This window comes from Falco peregrinus, chromosome 5 (genome assembly GCF_023634155.1).
Source record: "Falco peregrinus isolate bFalPer1 chromosome 5, bFalPer1.pri, whole genome shotgun sequence".
NCBI classification, from domain to species: Eukaryota; Metazoa; Chordata; class Aves; order Falconiformes; family Falconidae; genus Falco; species Falco peregrinus.
Genome location: NC_073725.1, coordinates 81,038,716 through 81,057,588, shown reverse-complemented (window position 1 = coordinate 81,057,588; position 18,873 = coordinate 81,038,716). Strand labels below are relative to the sequence as shown.

Here is an 18,873-nt window from a genome sequence, read left to right as displayed (position 1 = left end):
CCAGCCAGATCAATTATCTCTGGCAGGAGAAGTGAAGATTACCAACTCTCTGACACAGAATGCAAAACAGACTGACTGAGATTAAAAGATCTTGTTGACTATGTCAAGCAATTACAAAGCTAAAGTTTACTCAAATCATTTTTATATCCGTATGACAGAAGAAACTACTGAATTCAGGAAATGAAGACTAAACTAGCTAAAGGACAGCAAGAAACAAACAGGAATACTGCCTATGAAATTAAAGTGGTCTAACCTGAGCTTTGTGGAAATGAACATTCTTCCTGTATAGAAGAGAGAAACAGGCAGCCGTATCTAAGCTCTTTACACTTGCACTCACACTCACATAAGTACTGACTGAAGGGGTTTTTTAATAGGCAAAATTAACTTTTCACCCTAACACTTCCTTCAGTGTCAGGCATTACGACGCTTACTTACTTCAGGAGCATGGTAGGCAATACACTGTAAAATCCAGTCTATAGCAGGAGAATACAGAGTCAAATACAAAGGAATCTCCACACACTGTACTACCAGCTGATTCTGAACCGTATCCCCATGAATCTGTTGACGTAAAGGACAAAAACATGTTGCTGTGAGAAAGTTATTTAGTAGGAAATATGACAAACTGGACAAAGTTTGTGTATGAATGGAAACGACAACAGAAAAGATCACAAAGATACACAGATACTCTGAAACATTCCTTGCATACTGGGGAAAAAATGTCAAGCTCAAAATATTTATCATTAGAAGTATGGAAATATGCTGAATAGAACAGTTTCAGCTTACCAGAATGTATGTAAAATGTCCCAAACTATATCGGGGTACAGGAACATCCCTAAATCTATATTTAAGAACTTCAAAGATTTTTAAAAAGTATGCGGTAGTTTAAGGAATGTATTTGTGTGATTTTGCAAATAAAACCCCTACTTGCTTACTTGTTTAAATGTCAGAAGAAAGTCAAAGAAATTTTTGTTAAGGCTTTCTTTGAGCTGTGGTGCCACTTCCATCCCAACCTGTATCAAAAGAAAAAGACTTAATCTGCATCTATCACCTACAATTCTCCTTCAACTGTAAGACAAAAATGCATTTTTTCCATAGGACTACACCTAGACACACACATCAACTCAACAAACAGCACTGAATCACATTCTTTTGACTTATTATTTCCTTGCTTACTATTATAGTCACGTCCACTAACAACTACCCTGAGGTAGTTACAGCTGTGTTTAAACATGCTTCTCCTAACATCACCTCCAAGTATCTTGTAAGCAGCAGGGAAATCAGTGTCCACCCCAGTGCCTGCACTGCAACAGCCTATACTCATTGTATGCAGGGAGCCTACAGTGAAGAACATTTAAAAGTCAAAGTTCAGAAAATTGCCTTAAATCATGTGTATTTATTCTGTGGCCAGAAAGAAGCAAGCATCCCAAAGGAAAATATAAATATACAGGCAGATATAGATAAAACATTGATGAATAATACCAGGTGATGCGCAAATGAAAGGCCTATGCAGTGAAGCTGGAACTGCAAAGCAAATGAATCCATACAGGGCTGTTTTCAATAACAGATAAAAGTATCAAAAAAAAAAAAAGTGGCATATTACTGAAGAAAAGAGAAAGATGCAGAAGTAAATGAGAAGTTAGCAACAGATCAGGCTTCAAAACACACACACAAACTCACTCATCTCAACAGCTTAAAGTTCCCCTCTTCAAACAAACCCAAGGGTCTGAGCCTTCAAGCTTATGCAATTCTAGCTGACTTCATCACAAGGCAGAGGTACCTTGCACCTGTCGAAGAATGGCTGCAGAAGCGTGGCCTTAGAATCTCTGAAGATCTGCACAATGCAGGCCTGGTATTAGAATAGGCCTGTAATCAGAATTGTACTGAAGTTGCTGCGCTGAAGTTAACAAGAAAGGTAGCCTTGAGCTATTCTTGAATCCTGAGACCAAGTAATTATGTTGTGCCAACAGGCCGTGGCTGTAACAAGCTACAGCTGCTGGGAAAGCAGGTGCAGGGCCAAGAAAGATGGGGACCAGTATGGGAAAATAGGGAGTAACAAACTACAAGGCTGAAGCACAGCAACACAATTAGCTACATGGATAGAATGCTTATTTTAGTCATGATAATTAGGGGTGTGAGAACCACGCGCATTTAGAGACTACTAACCAATTATATTTCTGCTTTATGAATATGCATGTGTATCGGTTTTATATAAGTAGTGTTAGAAACTAATAAAGTTGAGCAAGATGCATAACTCATATTGAGCGTCTTCGTGACTCCAGCGAACCCTTCTTCCAACATGCACCAACCCAAGCCAGTCATCTATCACATGTGACTACAGAGAAATGCATCACCTTGCTGTCTAAAGATCTGGTCCTTTGCTTTCACAAAAGTCTTTATTCCCACATTTTATTACCATGTTTCTTTACACATTTATATCAATACCACAGGTTTCTGATTCCAGAATTTGTAATTTTTAAAAATCTATTTTCATTATCTTCATTGTGAAAGTATTAATATAATAATGTCAGTAGCTGGAATACAGCAGATTAAATGCCTTCCATTCCAGTAAGTTTTCTTATTTTAAACAGAAGTCAGGATTTTAACAGCTAGTATTTTATACCAAAAATTTTTCACTATTTTATGTGATCACCTTTGCAGACAAAAAGGAGCACACTAAGTATTTCCTTACTACATTAACTGCCATTACTATTACTAGAGTATTAGCCTTAACCTCTCTACCGTTATGCATCTCCTTCAGCTGTATCAGGAGCAGTAAAAGGTGGACTATGCAGCATCCAAATAATTTCCTAAAAAACCTTCAGAAACCTTGCACTATGTAGCAGGAATGCTTAGCCTACGACAAAAATGCAGGCATTAATGTATTTCAAGAGTCAAATAAACTAGGCAGCTCATCTACCCGAGTAAACCAGAGGTTAGCAATTACTTGCAGATGCAGGAATTCATATGGACACCCCTGAATAGTATACCAAAAGCATCTGGGCATTTCATTCAAATGTAACAGATATATCAACACTGAACAAACTCATCACATTTCCTAATGGCAGCTGATTCCATGCAAGTATTGCTCGTTACCAGCCCCACCATTTTCCAATTATAGCTGAGACCTTTGCCGCTACTTAAAAAAATGTATTTCACAAGTATTTTTCCAGTATTGATGACTTTTTGAATCACGTTAGGGTCTCTTCTTGGGTAAGTTTATCTTGGCTGAGCTGTCACAGTAACTGCAGGAGTAGTTGAGGATAAGAACATAGCCATGCTGTGCAGTCAGACAAAAATCCACTGTCTGAACACTTTACCAAGTGGCTCCTCTGGCAAGGAGCTTGCCAGCCCTCTGCCTGCCGCTTATACTCTAGAAGGAGGAAGATAAACATAGCGAAAGTGCATACATTAACTACAAAAAGCAGCACCTATCAATCAGACAATAGCATGTAGTCTCAAAGTCCAAACTCTCCTTCCACTTAGGTCTCTAACATTTTATCCTACCTGAAGATGAAAAACTGGCATAAGCAGCACATAAAATTAATTTCACTTATTATAAACACTTAAAGAAAGATTCCCCCATTACTAAAACAAAAGAGAAATTATTTTTTTTATTGTTGGAAAGAAGAGACAGGCTGCTCTCTACTTCAGATAAAAACAGTATTTAAAATAAAATTTCCTTTAGTGGCAGAGCGAGCTGCAGTAAATCTTTGATATAGATCTCTAGTGTTAAATGATGGCCTACCCTGCAAAGGTATGCTCTTGCATAGACTGCAACCAGCGGATCTCCAATTCCTCTAATCATAGACGTTAAACGTGGGAGACATTCCGAAATCCCCCTGTTAAGGTTTTTCAGAAATGAAAATGAGATTTAACAATTGAAAACAGCATTGTATCACCTACAGATAACTTCAGCAGCTGCCTTGTAGATGGGCAATTGAGCGCGAGTTATAGAAACTCCTACCAAAGCAGCAGTGTATTAGCACAAAATTCTATTTCAGAAGTAAAATTTTGTATGTACAGCAACACATACCCTTTATTCAAATTGCAGTATTTGTCATTAGGAGTAGTGCAGACAGCCAGGTTGGATGCTTGACTTGTAAAAGACAAGCACAACTAAAAAGCTGCCCTCTATTTTGCAGGAACAGGGGAGCTTTTTAGGGCTGTAATTCAATGTGAGAAAAGCAGCCGCCTGAAGCGGAACTGGCAGAGCTCCTTGTATGTCTCATTTTCCCACAGGTCCTTTTTGACAGAGCTGTACTAGTGCCTGGAGATGAGGCCCATCAATTCCAGTAAAAGAACTGCTTTTTAGGGATAATGAAGTTGTCACTATAGTAGCAGTTTGGCTTACAACACTCGTTTCAAAATATAACTGAAAAAGGAGGAGTACACGTGAAAGAACATTTTCAGCTCAGTAACTGACACTGTTTGGCAACATATGAAGCTTATACCAAGATTTTCAATAGATAATGGCTCATTGCTCATAAATTGTTTCTCCAACTCAGTCTCTAGCAATTGACAGACACATCAACATTTTCCTTTCAGTTTTCTATCCTGTATTTTTGCCTCACTCCTCATCTCAACAGTCTTCCTTTCACCTCCACCATCTGAAACCACTGGTTTTTAATTTGCAAACTTCCGATGTCACAATTATACATATATTCCAAAACTGCAAGCATTACTGCATTTCAAATTGTATGACAGTCTGCCTTGAATTTTTCCATGGCATCTCACGAAAAACTCCAAAACCTCTCAGTACTGCTTCTTCTCAGATATATTGAGATCATATCCACCATTAAGCACAGAACTTGCACATTAACTCTGTAAATTAGTTTTTAAGTCTGGTCATTCACTTCCTTCCCATACTTAACATTTACTCTTACGTTTTGGATAGGAACTTATTGCACTTCAGTATTGCTGCTTCCACGTAACTAAAATGAAGCCAAGTTAAGGACCAAAACTAAGATACATGCCATTTAAAAACATGAAAATAAACTTACATACCGAATACATATTGAACAAACTATTTCAAGGCCTTCTGTATTAAATCTCACTACACTTTGTTGAATTTTACAATCTACCTACAAGATTTTTATTGTTTCAAAAGTTTTCACACATCAACTCTACTTTATCGCTGCCCCGCTGGTCATAGCCAACAATTCAGCATTCAGTTTACTATGAAACATGACTCAAAGTTAAATTAAAAACATACAGCCTGAAACAAACAAAGCAAAGTTAGTATAAACATGAGATCCTGTGGGGTTTATTGAAACAAACAGTTCATTTTTGGAAATGTCTATGAAAAACCTGCAGACACACTCCGAGAGTCTCACTTGACAAGGATACAATCTCGGAATGAGTTCTCTGATTGAAGCAATCTTGAAAAACCAGTTCAAGCAAGTTTCTTTAGCTGTATCGTTAACAATCTCTGGAGAAAAATTATCTGGGAGAAAAAACAACAACCCAGAAATAGTTACACTCCTAGAAACAAGTTACTTTTCATTCTAGGTTTAAAACTGTATTCTTTCCTTCCAACAAGAAATTAGGCACACCATAATAAACTCAAGCAGTATGTTTGCTTCTCAGCTCTGCTGTGCAGCAGTAAGAGCTGAGCTTCCATCTCGTACTAAGTACCGCTTCAGAAGCTAATCAGAAGCTAAGCCAAAGCTAATCTCAGATCTGCTACTCAGAAATCTAACTTCTGCCTCCCCCCAAAAGAAGAAACTGAAAAAAAGAAAAAAAAAGGAATATACAACAAATACATGTATATAAATCCCTAACAAATGCATACATATAAAATAAATTTAAGTACTCAAATTCTCTGCTTTAAAAGGCTAATACAATTTTAAAAGAATATTATTTAAAACTGTATTGCAAAAAGTAGGAAATACTAAACACTGACAAACACTTGTTTTAGTACGCGAAACATCTAACACCACTGCACAGTTCTCTCCTTGTGAGCCCTGGGACTATTTGTGTCAGCTGCCAGCAGGAAAAAGATGACACCCCAGCAGAACAGATGGGTTAGGGGGCGCACAGTTGCATGGCGAACTGCTTCTTCTTTGTCTAGATTGCCTGGAACAGAAGGTAAAAACAGGCTCCTTGGGATCAGCTCAGGTCTGAGGCAAGATGGTTGGTAAGGCTGGATCTCTCTTCTCTCAATGATAAAGCTCGACAAGCAGCTCCTGCTGTGAATGTCTGCTTATAACTCCTCGCGAAAGCTGTAAAATACCAGTGCTCTCCCATCCCTGCCCCTAGAAGGTGAGAAGCTCCTGCTCCCTAAGTTTCCAACTTCTAAGACTAGAGAAGCCACACACTAGATGCTGGCTGAGTACAGAAAGATGTTCTTTCTCATCTAGCACCACAGGAGTTCTCATCCAACTTTGTTTTGCTTGGCTCCCAAGGGACAAGCATGGAGATGGAGGTTGGGCCTGAAACCTCCAGGGTTCATACTGCCCTGCATGGCAAGCACAGCACAGATTTTCCTTCTCCCTCCCACTTTTATAGCTGCTTGGGAAGTTCCCACCAGCAATGCCTCTGGCAGCAGTACTGCTGCAGCATGAGCTCAGCTCTCCGGAACAGAGGTAACTGTGCCCAGTAATCGTGACATGCGATGGGAACTGTCTGCCTTCATTAATGTTTATAAGAACAGTTTGCCAGATCTGCAACAACCAAATTTACCTTAAGTGTTTTCTGTAAGTTTATTTTAGATTCAAATATTTGTTGGTTCCAAGCTTCTGGCTCAGATCCTATGGATTTAACTACAACCTAATGGTACTGTTGCACTGCCAACTACAGAGTAAGAAAGTTTCATATTTCAAGGACATGCACTTAATACAGTCCAAATTGCAAGGAAACGTCTTTATTTCCATGGAATGTTTCAATGCCTTCCTAAAAAGGTTCTTCCATATGCATTTGTACTGTAAATGTCAAATTAGACTTATTGTGTTTAAACTTTAAGCTACTTTAACCTACTAAAATATAATATTTTCAGAAAAGACCATACACTAAGAAAAGAAGGAAAAAAGTCTTCATCTAATTTGGCCATTCATGTTTAATTCTTCCTCTGCTTATCTATCATTCTTTTGATTTCAAGTCTCAGGAAGAAACAGTTTGTGTTTAGTAACATCAAAGCCACAAGCGCACTTTATTATACCTTAGGTATATTCTTCACAATTAAAATGTAAACTTGCATAAACACCGTGAATGGTTGGAAGCTATAAGCAATTACTTTTACTCTACTAAAACCTAAAAATTACTAGATTCAGATCAGAACTTTTTCCATAGGAGATACACTAGCATGGGTCCTGTTTAACCTTTAAGTTTGTTCAGACATTATTTTTTTAAGGAGCACAGTAGAACAAATATGAAGTTACCTGGCAAAGAGACACGATTGTCCATGCACATTGACAGAATTCTTTCATACACTAGTTTCCCTGTTTTTAACAACAACAACAACAAAAAAAAAAAAGAGAAAGATCATTTATAACAAACTAAAGAACTGTAGAACACAATATGTTGATACAAAGGTTCCCTCTCCAACATATGTTGAAATTAGCTGGAAAAATCTTCCCAGAACACTAACATGATGGTGCCCTCTAGTGAGCCTGAAATGTTAAGTCTGAATTTAACACCGCACACCATCACACCATGAAAAATGTTATCTGGTTCCCTTAAGTGCAGGGGTAGCATGCAGATCAGATTCCTCCCAGGCCAGGGGAGGACAGCTGGTGTCCTGCCTTTGCTGAGTTTGGCCATTATGTTATCTTCAGCAACTTTCAGTAAGTAGGAAAGAGCACAAAGAGGAAGCAACACCTGAAAACACAACTGAATCTACGTCATAGCACATCCTGCTAACCATCACAATACCCTTCAACTTCGAATGTCGTCCTAAATCTTTTCCGTAAGTTGGCAGAAAAACAAGAGAATCACATGAAGTGGATGACTATTACACTTAAAGGATCATTTAAAAATTATCAAAATAAATTGAAAAAATTAACTACATTCTGATCACTTTACAGTCCCTATTTGGCTAAAGAAAACTTTCTGACTTCTATTCTTCAAAAATAAATAGAATGAAATACGGAGTCAAGAGGCTGCCAAAACGAAAATATTGTCATAACAATGACAGTGTGTTTTAAATTTCAAAATGTAGAGCTCATGACTTTTCACAAGGTTTTGTTCTAGATATTTCATTTTGTAGTCCTATGCTTTTTATATTAGTGAATATTTTTATTTTAAATACTTCACTCATAAGAGTTTTTGAACAATTACATACCACTGATGTCCAAATGTTTGTGGTGGAAATATTCCATGTTAAAACTGAAAGTTCTTTCAACACTTTTTAGATAACTTTGATGTTTTCTTATATTATAAAAAAATTAATTTCATCTCATGAAAAATTTTGTAGTAAGTCTGACACATTACTTACCAAAAGTATCAAGGATATCTGTAATTAAAACAAATTTACTTGGATAAAACTGGATTACTGTTGTGTCTGAAAGAAGCTTAGAACACTAGAAGAGAAAAGAAAAAAGAAACATTCTTAGGGGCCAATGCAAGTTTATGTGCTTACTCCAGGCAGGCTGGAACAGATGAATACCTACAGATGGAAAGAACCAACATGAACTATCCAGCAAAAAGCACAAGAACCTCTAACATAACACATCATGGCACTCTGTATTTTTCAGGTTATTCTTCATCTCCAGCAGAGCTAGTCACAGACCTGTTTTTCCTTTATACAAGGTGATCTACAATGCAGAATATCAGCTGACTCTGCAGACCTGTGCATTTGTTCAGACAAAAACAAATTCTGTCCCAGAAAAAGCATAAAAAGGCACTTTTTTCTAAAACAACCTTTTTAAAGAGCATTTTTCAGTTTCTCACCATCTCTCTAAGCATCTGTATCAAACACAAGATTTGATGTATACTAAATTAAGAAACAATTTTAGAAGTTTAGCTAATGAGCTTTACAACACATCTTTGTGGCTCACATAACTAGTTCAAACATTCTGGAAACAGGCCAGCTGATCCACAGCCAGCCCCAGGGAGGAATGTGTAACCAGTCACCACCCACAAGCACCCAACACGATCGCAGCAGTTGGACGATCATGATGGCTGGTACAAAGTCACATCTGAAAGCATATTAACCAGTTTGGTTCTAGTACTGTTGAATGTTCAGCCCAGGTAGGAACATGTCCATTTGTGATGTGAATTCAAAATACACACTGAGGAATGAAGATTTCTTAAGATATTAATAATTAAGCTATAGTTTGTTTTCCAAGATGGTGCAAAACCTGCAGACTAAATTGGAGTAAAAAACTTTGGCAGAAGTTTATTCACAAAAAAATCAACTTCCACCTCAAGAAAACAGTCAAACAACTGCCTGGGGAGAGAAATTCACCTCCTTCCTACCTAAGCCAAATGCAGCCTTTGACCTCTGGCCTCTATTTAAGACTGACAAGTCCAGTATTCCCTGTGATCTCTGTTCCTTCTCTATCAGAAGAGAGTTCTTCAATCTCAATGGAATAAATGAAGTCCAATTCTTCACTACATTCCAAAAATCCAGGAAGCAATCCAATACCTGACAAGACTGCTTTGTTTAAACAAGGAAATATTTAAGCATGTTCAAATGTTATTGAGGGGCATGCTTAGTCTTTTTGCTTTATTCATCAGGGAGGAACACTGAGCCCTGGGGAACACCACCTGTGACCAGCCCAGCCACCAGCGGGATGTGACTCCATCCACCACCACCACACTTTGGCCTCGGCCGTCCAGCCAGCTATTTACCCAGCATAGAGTACGCCCATCCAAGCCACGAGCAGCCAGTTTCTCCAGGAGATGCCATGGGAGGTGGTGTCAAAGGCTTTACTAACATCTGGGTAGACATCCACAGCCTTGCCCTCATCCAGTCAGCAGGTCACCTTGTCATAGAAGGAGATGGGGTTGGCCCAGCAGGACCTGCCTTTCATAGCCCCACGCTGGCTGGGCCTGATCCCCAGCTGTCCTGCACGTGCCGTGTGATGGCACTCAGGGTGACCTGCTCTGTCACCTTCCCCAGCACCGAGGTCAGGCTGGCAGGGCTGTAGTTCCCTGGATCCTCCTTCCTGCCCCTCTTGTAGATGGGCATCACATCATCTGACCTCCAGTCAACTGGGACCACGCCGGTGAGCCAGGACCAGTGATAAATTGTTGAAGTGGCTCAGTGAGCTCAGCACCCTCGGGTGGATCCCATCCAGCCCCATAGACTTGTGCGTGTCTAAGTGGTGCAGGAGGTCACTGACCACTTCCCCCTGGATTACGGGGGCTTCATTCTGCTCCCTGTCTTCCAGCTGAGGGAGCTGGGTACCCAGAGAACAACTGGTCTTACCATTAAAGACTGAGGCAAAAAAGGTATTAAGTACCTCAGTCTTTTCCTCACCTTTTGTCACTATGTCTCCCCCTGCATCCAATAAAGGATGGAGATTCTCCTTAGCCTGCCTTTTGTTGCTGATCTGTTTAGATGAGGGACCCCCGTGCACAGTGCTGGAGCGCTCGGCTGCCGATCCTGCTGGCACTGGGGCTGCTCGCCTTCACAACCATTCACACGTTATAAATTCAGGCCCTGCCTTAATAACCAGAACCCTTCCAGCATGTGAAGCTCTGTAGAACTCTTGCACAGAGAATAACAGCTTCATCCCCAAAGTCTAAATGAAAGATTTTGTGTAATTTCATCATTAGTTCTTAAATCAAGATAATTCTAGCATTCAAATTAAAACTTCTTTTTCCATCCCCGTATATATTTCTGAAAAACAACAAGAACAAAAGGCCAAACTTCCTCCTCCTACTGCATACTAATCAGTATGTGATTATAATAATGATAGACTATACATATAATCACAGCCTGGTGTCAAGAAAACTGCTTGCTTCCTTTAGGGGATACAAAATTCTTTAAATTGTGTTATTTACTAGAAAGAACCACCAGAAGGAAAGTTCAGCCAGGTTTCTACCCTATTCTGCATTATAAGAATATAATTATTATCCTTGATGAAATTTTTTTAATTCATGTTAATTACCCAAATACCTAATTCATTCTGGCCCAGTCTTTCAATTAATGATGAGCATCTGCAGCATGAAGTTGAAGTGCAAAGTGAACAACACAGCACTTTAAGAGAGAGAAACATGCAATTTTGGCACCACTTTCCTAAACGGAAGCACTGAATCCCATCCTAGAAACTGCATTATTTCAAAATCTCTTGTGAAAGCATTTGTAAAAGAACATGTGAAAGTAGTAATGCATAGATTATCACTGCATGTCAGACATTGTGTGTATACATATATATACACACAAATGCACGTTAATGGACTGTAAATGCATTATTACATCTATGTCTGCTTTCTTCTCATCCCAAGACTTTTAGTACTGTATCTTCTTTCACTAAAATATTCCCACTTCATAATGCTATATATGGTGCTTTTTCTTTTGAAGAATAATAGTGCTGATTTCATAGCATTACAATAGAGCATTAGTCACCCTAGGTCACATATAATTTTTTGATCTCACTTCATTTCTGTTTCATTTCCTTTATTGTCTTTACCACAATTTAAGCTGAAACTACTGCAAACAGTTTTCACAAGAGTATCCAGCATGACAAAAAAAAAAAAATCATTACTTTATATAACCCCACTTGATGACTGTTAGCATTGCATCAGTTTTACAGCTTTTAAGGATGTCATTATCTCCTCTGTCCTCTGATGCACTCTGCCTCTGGCTTTTTTTAAAGGCCAAACAAACAAAAAAAAGCACATTTAACTGCCCTATTTCCCCCTGTCCCCCTCAAAGCCCATCACTCCAAATGAGCCAGGGGAAGACTGTGGACAAGTTTTAAAAATAATAATAAAAAAACCCCAAAAACATACACATACTTTAAAAACCTAGAGTTGTTTTCTGTAGCTTGCTAGAGTCCTACATCAGACTACTCAATGGCCTTACTAAGTCTGGATAAGGACAACACTGACATTCAAGAAGTCATTCTGGCATTACTTAGGGTGGGGAGCAAGGGGCTAGAAGGGGAAGAGGAGAGGAAATGACATGTCCTAGAAAGAGTTAATATCACTACATGTTATTTATTCTAATTATCCCTAACCGGGTAAAATTTCCACATCTGTCATTTAGCCACTTTCTTTAATAAGAATTCCACCCCACATACCCTAGTCAAAATCAGTACATAACAACAAAGTTGAAAATCCAGCTGTTGTCAGAAGTCATAAGACTCTGAAAGAGATGGGTTTCAGTGAAGAACAGAAGAAAATAACAGAAAAATAATAAAACCTCTTCTTTCCCCAAAAAAGAAATCGGACAAGCCACACCACCAAACTCACTGGTTCTGTACAGAACAAAAATGTAAAACTGACCTGGATGACTATTTTCAGAGCTTTTACTTTCTGATCAGAGGACCAAGCATCCTTTAAAGACTGGTTTAGTTCTTCAATTCGGTTCATGTAATCCTGCTGAGTCAAATTCAACAGCTCCTTCTGTGACCCCTGGCAAGAAAACACAAGCCTAATTAATAAAGAGAGGGAGGGAACGAAGGAGAGTGCCGGTATTATAGTCAAATCACTGGAGGGGGGGCATGGGCGGGACCACAAAACTTATTACAAAATCCCTAATTTTCCCTTTTTACCTTTGCAGCATCAGTATTGCAGGTGTTTGGCACCGGAGTGCATCACAACTGCTTTGCTTTTCAAAGGCATACATGCTGGTATTTAAAGTTGTCTGAGAGGTCAGAAATGCTGGACTATTTCAGTGGTATTCTACTTGTGGTATAATTAGTGCATTAACACTATACATAAGCATACTAGCACCTACACAGAGAGAAAAGAAACATTTTGCCAGCAACGTCCTAAGAAATCCACGGACATCAAGAAAGGCCTGGCTGTGTTCGCCCTCAGTAAGAAAATAAAACTATCTTCATTTCATGCTCAGTACCAGAGTACTCTTGTGGCTTGTTTTGCAGAAAATCTTACAGATCTTATAAAAAGATCATCAAAAATAAACTAGTGAAACACTGGAAACAGAAATAATTGTTTAAGCTTTAGAACCAAACTAACACAGCAACAAAGGGACTAAAAACGTGTTTAGAAAAATCAGAAGGTATTTCTGCAACAGTCTTCAGTAGAAGTATAATTAACATTAAAAACTAACTTCAGGACTAGTTTTGATGAGTTTATTAAGCTGCATTGCAGAATAAGAATTAAGACTACTAGGCTCCACAAATTTTAATAGCAGCTGTAGACTGTACACAGTACCAAGGTAAATCAACATCGGTAAATCAGGTGAATTTTCAAATTACAATTTCTAGTGATAAAAAAATATGATTCTGCCTGAAATCTATAGCAGTAAGACTGACATTACTAGAGAAGTCCCATGGAAAATATTATTTACCTAAATATATAAATATATAAGCACGCAGAATCAAGACCTTTTTGAGAGGTTTCATAAAAGATTTCTATTTCACAAATGTATTTCACTTTTAAAATGGTGATGTAATTGGATGAGAAAACTTTCTCACCTCTTCCAGATCATCCAGTTCTTCTAACCTTGTCCTCACTTTTTCAGAAACTGCTGAGCCAGTAGTTGTAGCTTTTCCTGTAAAGAATTATATGCTTGAGTTTCTTTAACATTTAAACACTTGGGACTTCTAAAAGGAAACAAACCTGAAGAAGCTTGACACAATCAGACACAGAAGACAAGTGATTTGATTCATTTTGTGACTATTCCTGAAGTCACATTTAAACATACCTACAGTTCATTCACTTTGAACAGGGAATGACAAGTAAGCAAAACTGAATATAAATGGATTTTCATGCAAGTTGTGCTGTGGTAAGGAAAGAACCACTGGATCGAATTGTAGGATAATTTAGGTTAAAAGAAAGCCCTACGGAGGTCTGTGTCCAACTTTCCTCCTCAAAGCAGGTCCAATTGTGAAGTTGTAACAGGTTGCACGGGGTTACACCCAGTCAATTTAACAATGTCTAAGGGTGGAGATGTGATACTTGTGACAACTCTCCCTGGACATCCTGTTTCAGTATTTAACCGTCCTCATTCCAAAAAAGTATTTCATATTTTTGCAGAAGCTGAAATGCTGCATGTTTGCTCATATGTAAGAACTCTGATTTACTATGCAATCAGCTATGACTACTCAGCCCAGAGCTGCTTCACTGGAAAACATAATAAAATATTTAACATTTGGTTCTTTTTTGAACACTCAGCATACAGTTGAAATCATTCCACTTTCATGTAAAGAGAGTAACTGAGCAAGTTCCCAAGAGACTTGTTTGCTTTCCCTTCCAGCAAGCAGAAGGGCTGATAAACATGATCCTCAAAACATCACTGCTCACTTTAAATGGAAGAAAGTTTTAAGCTACAGTGGAAGGAGTGAATTCCATTCCCTTCCACAACATATAATCAAAATTTATTAGCCTACAGGAATACAAGACAAGGTGGCTGGGTGGTTTGTTTTCAATATTTGTTTTAAGTAAAAATCCAACAGAATTCTTATTCACAAAAAAACACAGATCCAACCATGTGTCAGAACGGGGGAGGACAGGAAACCACATTTCAACTATTCCTGACCACAAACCTGTCACTGCACCCTACCTCAAGCAACATTTGTTACTGTTAAAGAAGCTGCTTACCTTTTTCAGATCCCATGTACAGATTCTGTGAAGAAACAGAAAAAAAGCAGACTTTTAGAAAACACGCACTCACTAGCATTCCAAGAATGCAGAGGATAATTACACTGCTAATTAAGCCTCTAATCCTTTAGACACAAGACCAGAAGTCATTTGTATTGTTACATAAAGACAAAGTGATGGCTTCTAATTATCAACAGACTTTTGGACTTGGCTCCACAACAACCTTTGTAAGTGACAGCTTGTGGTACAGCTTTCTACAAGAGTGAAACTGAAATATAGAGGACTAGTATTTACTCATGAAATCATTGCAAAACAGCAACATCCAAAATCAATTAAAGGTCTAGTACAAACAAATAAAACTGGAGAAGCTGCCACTTACAATAGAGAGCTTCTCTGTTGTTGTGTATCTAGCAAGGATTTCACCGCGTTTACTTGACCATGGTTCAAAGTCACCTCCTACTGCTGAGCTGTCATCTTTATCCCGTTTCTTTCGTGTACTATCCTATGAGGGGAGTAGAAGTGCAAATGTTAAATACAAATCTGGAAAAAAAAAAAAAAAAAAGAGAGAAGGCTGCTAAAGGTTAACTTAATGTTTCAAGTGCTAACTGATCCTTCCCAAAGTTACAATATTAAAAGAAATAATCCACATTTTAAAAAATATGTCAACATAAACCAGACAAATATCGGTAGATAAGAATACGTTATTCTATTAATACAGGGTATTTCCTATTTGCATTAACCTCCTAATTGGTGAGACAAATATATTTTATGCAGGGTTTGCTTTCTGGTTTTGTTTTTTTTTTATTTAGTGGAGTTAACTGCCCCCAGTTTTACCATGGTAGCAGTAGTAGTCACAGGATCTGCGGCTGCTGCGAATAATGACAAGGGGTCGGTACCGTCCAATACACTGCTCAGTGGGTCCATCACAGAGCTAGAAGAAGAAGAGGAGGTAGAAGAAGTACTTCCTTTCCGGTTCATCTTCTTCGTCTTGGATTCAGTAACCTAAAAGAAAAGTTCAAAACTACTCAGCAAAAAGGCTTTCTCTTCCCCCTATTTTCTTCAATAAATTATCAAAATACATGCTATAGAAATCGCGCTGTTACAATGACAGCAAGGACCAACAAACAAACTCTTTACAAGAAGCATCAGCATTTAAATGGAAGCACCTGCTTTTTCCCTGAATCTGGAGGCACTCTTCAATAGCATTTTCATTACCTTTCCCCCCGCACCCTTCCAATTCTGGGTCTACAGAACCGTAAGAACAAGCACTCTAAATTTCTTTCCAGCACCACTCCTTTATTTTATTGGGTTTGTCCCTCTCCTCCTACCTCTTTCTTGCTCTTTGATTCCCCCTGCCAGTCTCACCTTTACTTTTCTGGTACGATGATACTCAAGCTGGAACATTAAATCTATTCTTAAGGCCTCCGTCTCACCTCCCTCCTGACCTTCCTCAGTAAAAGCTGCTGTCCATTTATCATTCATTAGCATACAACTATCATCTCTTTGAAGCAGGATTTTTTTTTTGTACATCCACGTTTTTAAAAGCCTCTCATACATTAAAGAAACAATAAATGTTTCAAAGCATACAGCTGACTGGAAGTTAACCCAAACCCAAATCTTACATCAAGCAATTACGCAGGTTATTTGTAATGCAACAATCTGATTTTAAACTTATCCATTATTCAGCATTCAATGCAACCAAGAAAACCCACAAGCTGGAATGCTATATTTGTCGGGAGGAGACTGTTTTTGACACATAACAGCACTAGTAAATTTCTGTAAAGGACAAACAGAAGAAACCTTGATGCCTCTAAAATAACAGGCCACTAACATAGAAAGCAACTTCACTAGCACCACCACCAACTTCAAAGCCTTTTCAAGAAAGAGAATAAAAGGAACCCAAGCAGTTTTAATTCATATTCATTTTCCAAAAGCACAAAAAGAAACTCACTGTAATGGGTTTTAGTGGATGGTAATCACCAAAATCCAAGGGTACAGACTCCAGTTTGCACACTTCAGATTCTGAAACATAGTTTCTTGATCTCGCATGCCTTGAAAAGCAAGAGCAAAGCGTAAGTACATATAAATAATCACATACTTATGAACAGAGAAATACATCCTACGTCCACATAGATGGAGGCATGTTTACAAAAAGAAACACATGTTGACAAATAAGTCATTGAAGGACCAAAATGTCTTTCTCTACTGAGATAAATAAAATAAAACTGAAGAAACTTTACTTTCAGTCATCCAATTGTATTCTTTCCCTACAGCTGGATTCTCTTCCATTCCATTAAACATTAAAAGGGCAGTTTCACCAAGCATTTGTATGTGTGACCGGGTGATGGCGATTATTAAACACAACTTTCCAACTGGATAGTCAGAGTGAAAGGAAAATGCAAGTATGACAACACAAGGGAAGAAATCGAGTGATCAAGCACAAATATAATGAGGAACTGCACAGATTAACTTATGTAGCTGCAAAGCTCTTCCCTGAGAAATCTATTTCTATCTGTTCATCTCATAGTACAAGTTGTAAAAGTCAAATTATACCTTATCAGTACTCATATGTTTCCACTGTGGGTAAGTCCTTATATAAATGTATAAAAATTAAGTATGTCTTTAAGTGAAATAAATCACAAAAAACATACACATTTCAGGTTTTGTTTTTAATCTGCTATTAAGAGAGAACTGTGAGAACTATGGCCTCCGTCTCTAATTAAAAAAGACTTGATTACAGAAAAGAACACAAATAGAAGCATTTGAGTAAAACAACATTGCCACTAGGAATTAACAGTAACACACACTAAGTTATCAATCACAGTTTAAGGACGCTGCTTTTTTATAAAATAGATTATTCATCCTGGTGTTAATTGCTCAAATATAAATATAAATTTCTATTTTTAAAAGGCTTTTAAAGCACACTTGACAATGTAGGAAGGCAAAAAAGAGGGATTAAAACTTTCTGACTAGCATCAGATAACAATTTCAAAAGTGACTTGAGTTACAAATGCTTCCTAGTATCTCTGACAACACATCAATATATGAAAGCAATTCCTTTTAATTGTATGAGTAGTAGTAATGGTTAAACTGGGAAATAAAAATTCAAACTCACAAAAATACACAGGACAGCTGCTTCCTAAAACAATTGCCATCATAGCTATCACATGGTACCTCCCTTTAACAGTAGCAATAGTTAAGTACTAATGCAAAAAGAGATCCAAGTAAAATCTAGAAAAATATATTTGAAAAGGTTTTCTCTACATTCTGCCCTCCACAAGTTCTTGATTTCTTTTTTAGTCTTTGAAAGACACAGGGCAGCTAACTGTTCTTTCCTGTTTCATCCAGGATCCTGAGAATGTTCCTAAGGCTGTATGTGCTGTATTTATAAGGCCTTAGCTGAATGGGTAAAACCAGTAGATACACAAAGGTTTCTTTAATCAGACTCCTAACAAGAACAAACAGTATTCCCCCCATATCATACACATCTTTGCCACAAAAACTAATCCAAACTTTCAAAGGATTCCATTCCTACCCAGAGACCTAACTGAAGAACTGAATGCTGAAGAATTTCAGCATTGCAAAGCAGCCAGCTCTTCTATAGATACTACGTACCCACAAAAAATTAGATTCATTTAAAAATACACTAAGAAAGAGTTTAATTCTCAGTTGTGTTACTTCAGGAAGAAGCTCTGACACCTAATGAGATATAGCCGAGCAAGAGAAAAGAGTCCAGTGAAATTCATGTGCTTATTCCTTTTGTTTTCTTGATCTCAAGCTCCTTTCCTTTATATATGAATAGTCTCTTTAATTTGTTATTGCCCCAGGATTCAATGGTTCTCCTTGCTCACTTGCTTCACAGGTTAATTAGCATCTGGGTGAAAAAGCTTTCAAGCTCTTTCTGGCTGCCCGACTGTAACATCTCTATTGCTCCGTTACAGTTCTGTCAGTATTTCCATAGCTCTCCTTTACAGATATTTCCAAACTAGCAGTAAAGAAAGATGTCACTGACAGCTCAAGCTTGGCACACCACTCCCAGGCCAAAATCAATCGTACTCCAACGATAATTAATGTAAGGCAGCCCTGGGGAAGTCTAACACACAAGGGAACAAAGAAGAGCTGTTCACCCTTCAAGTAAGCCTTTAAAAAGTACATTTACGATGTGGCTATTCAAGTGGTAAGACAGCTTGTAACATA

At 38.1% G+C, this 18,873-nt stretch overlaps 1 protein-coding gene across 2 annotated transcripts in view; it reads right to left on the bottom strand.

Annotated features, from left to right (window-relative positions):
• VPS35L (VPS35 endosomal protein sorting factor like) overlaps positions 1–18,873 on the bottom strand; it is a 56,640-nt gene that overhangs the window by 36,357 nt on the left and 1,410 nt on the right. Inside the window, exons 2-14 of one of the 2 annotated variants that reach the window (XM_013295160.3) lie at positions 16,628–16,727; positions 15,511–15,678; positions 15,056–15,178; positions 14,677–14,701; positions 13,551–13,627; positions 12,394–12,522; positions 8,432–8,516; positions 7,377–7,436; positions 5,347–5,443; positions 4,884–4,931; positions 3,746–3,839; positions 933–1,010; positions 436–558 (exon numbers count right to left, since the gene is read on the bottom strand). In XM_013295160.3, the coding sequence (XP_013150614.1) occupies positions 436–558; positions 933–1,010; positions 3,746–3,839; positions 4,884–4,931; positions 5,347–5,443; positions 7,377–7,436; positions 8,432–8,516; positions 12,394–12,522; positions 13,551–13,627; positions 14,677–14,701; positions 15,056–15,178; positions 15,511–15,678; positions 16,628–16,727 (1,207 nt within the window). Of the gene's footprint in view, positions 1–435; positions 559–932; positions 1,011–3,745; positions 3,840–4,883; positions 4,932–5,346; positions 5,444–7,376; positions 7,437–8,431; positions 8,517–12,393; positions 12,523–13,550; positions 13,628–14,676; positions 14,702–15,055; positions 15,179–15,510; positions 15,679–16,627; positions 16,728–18,873 lie in introns of those variants that run through there. The other variant, XM_055803807.1, reaches the window with a different exon arrangement.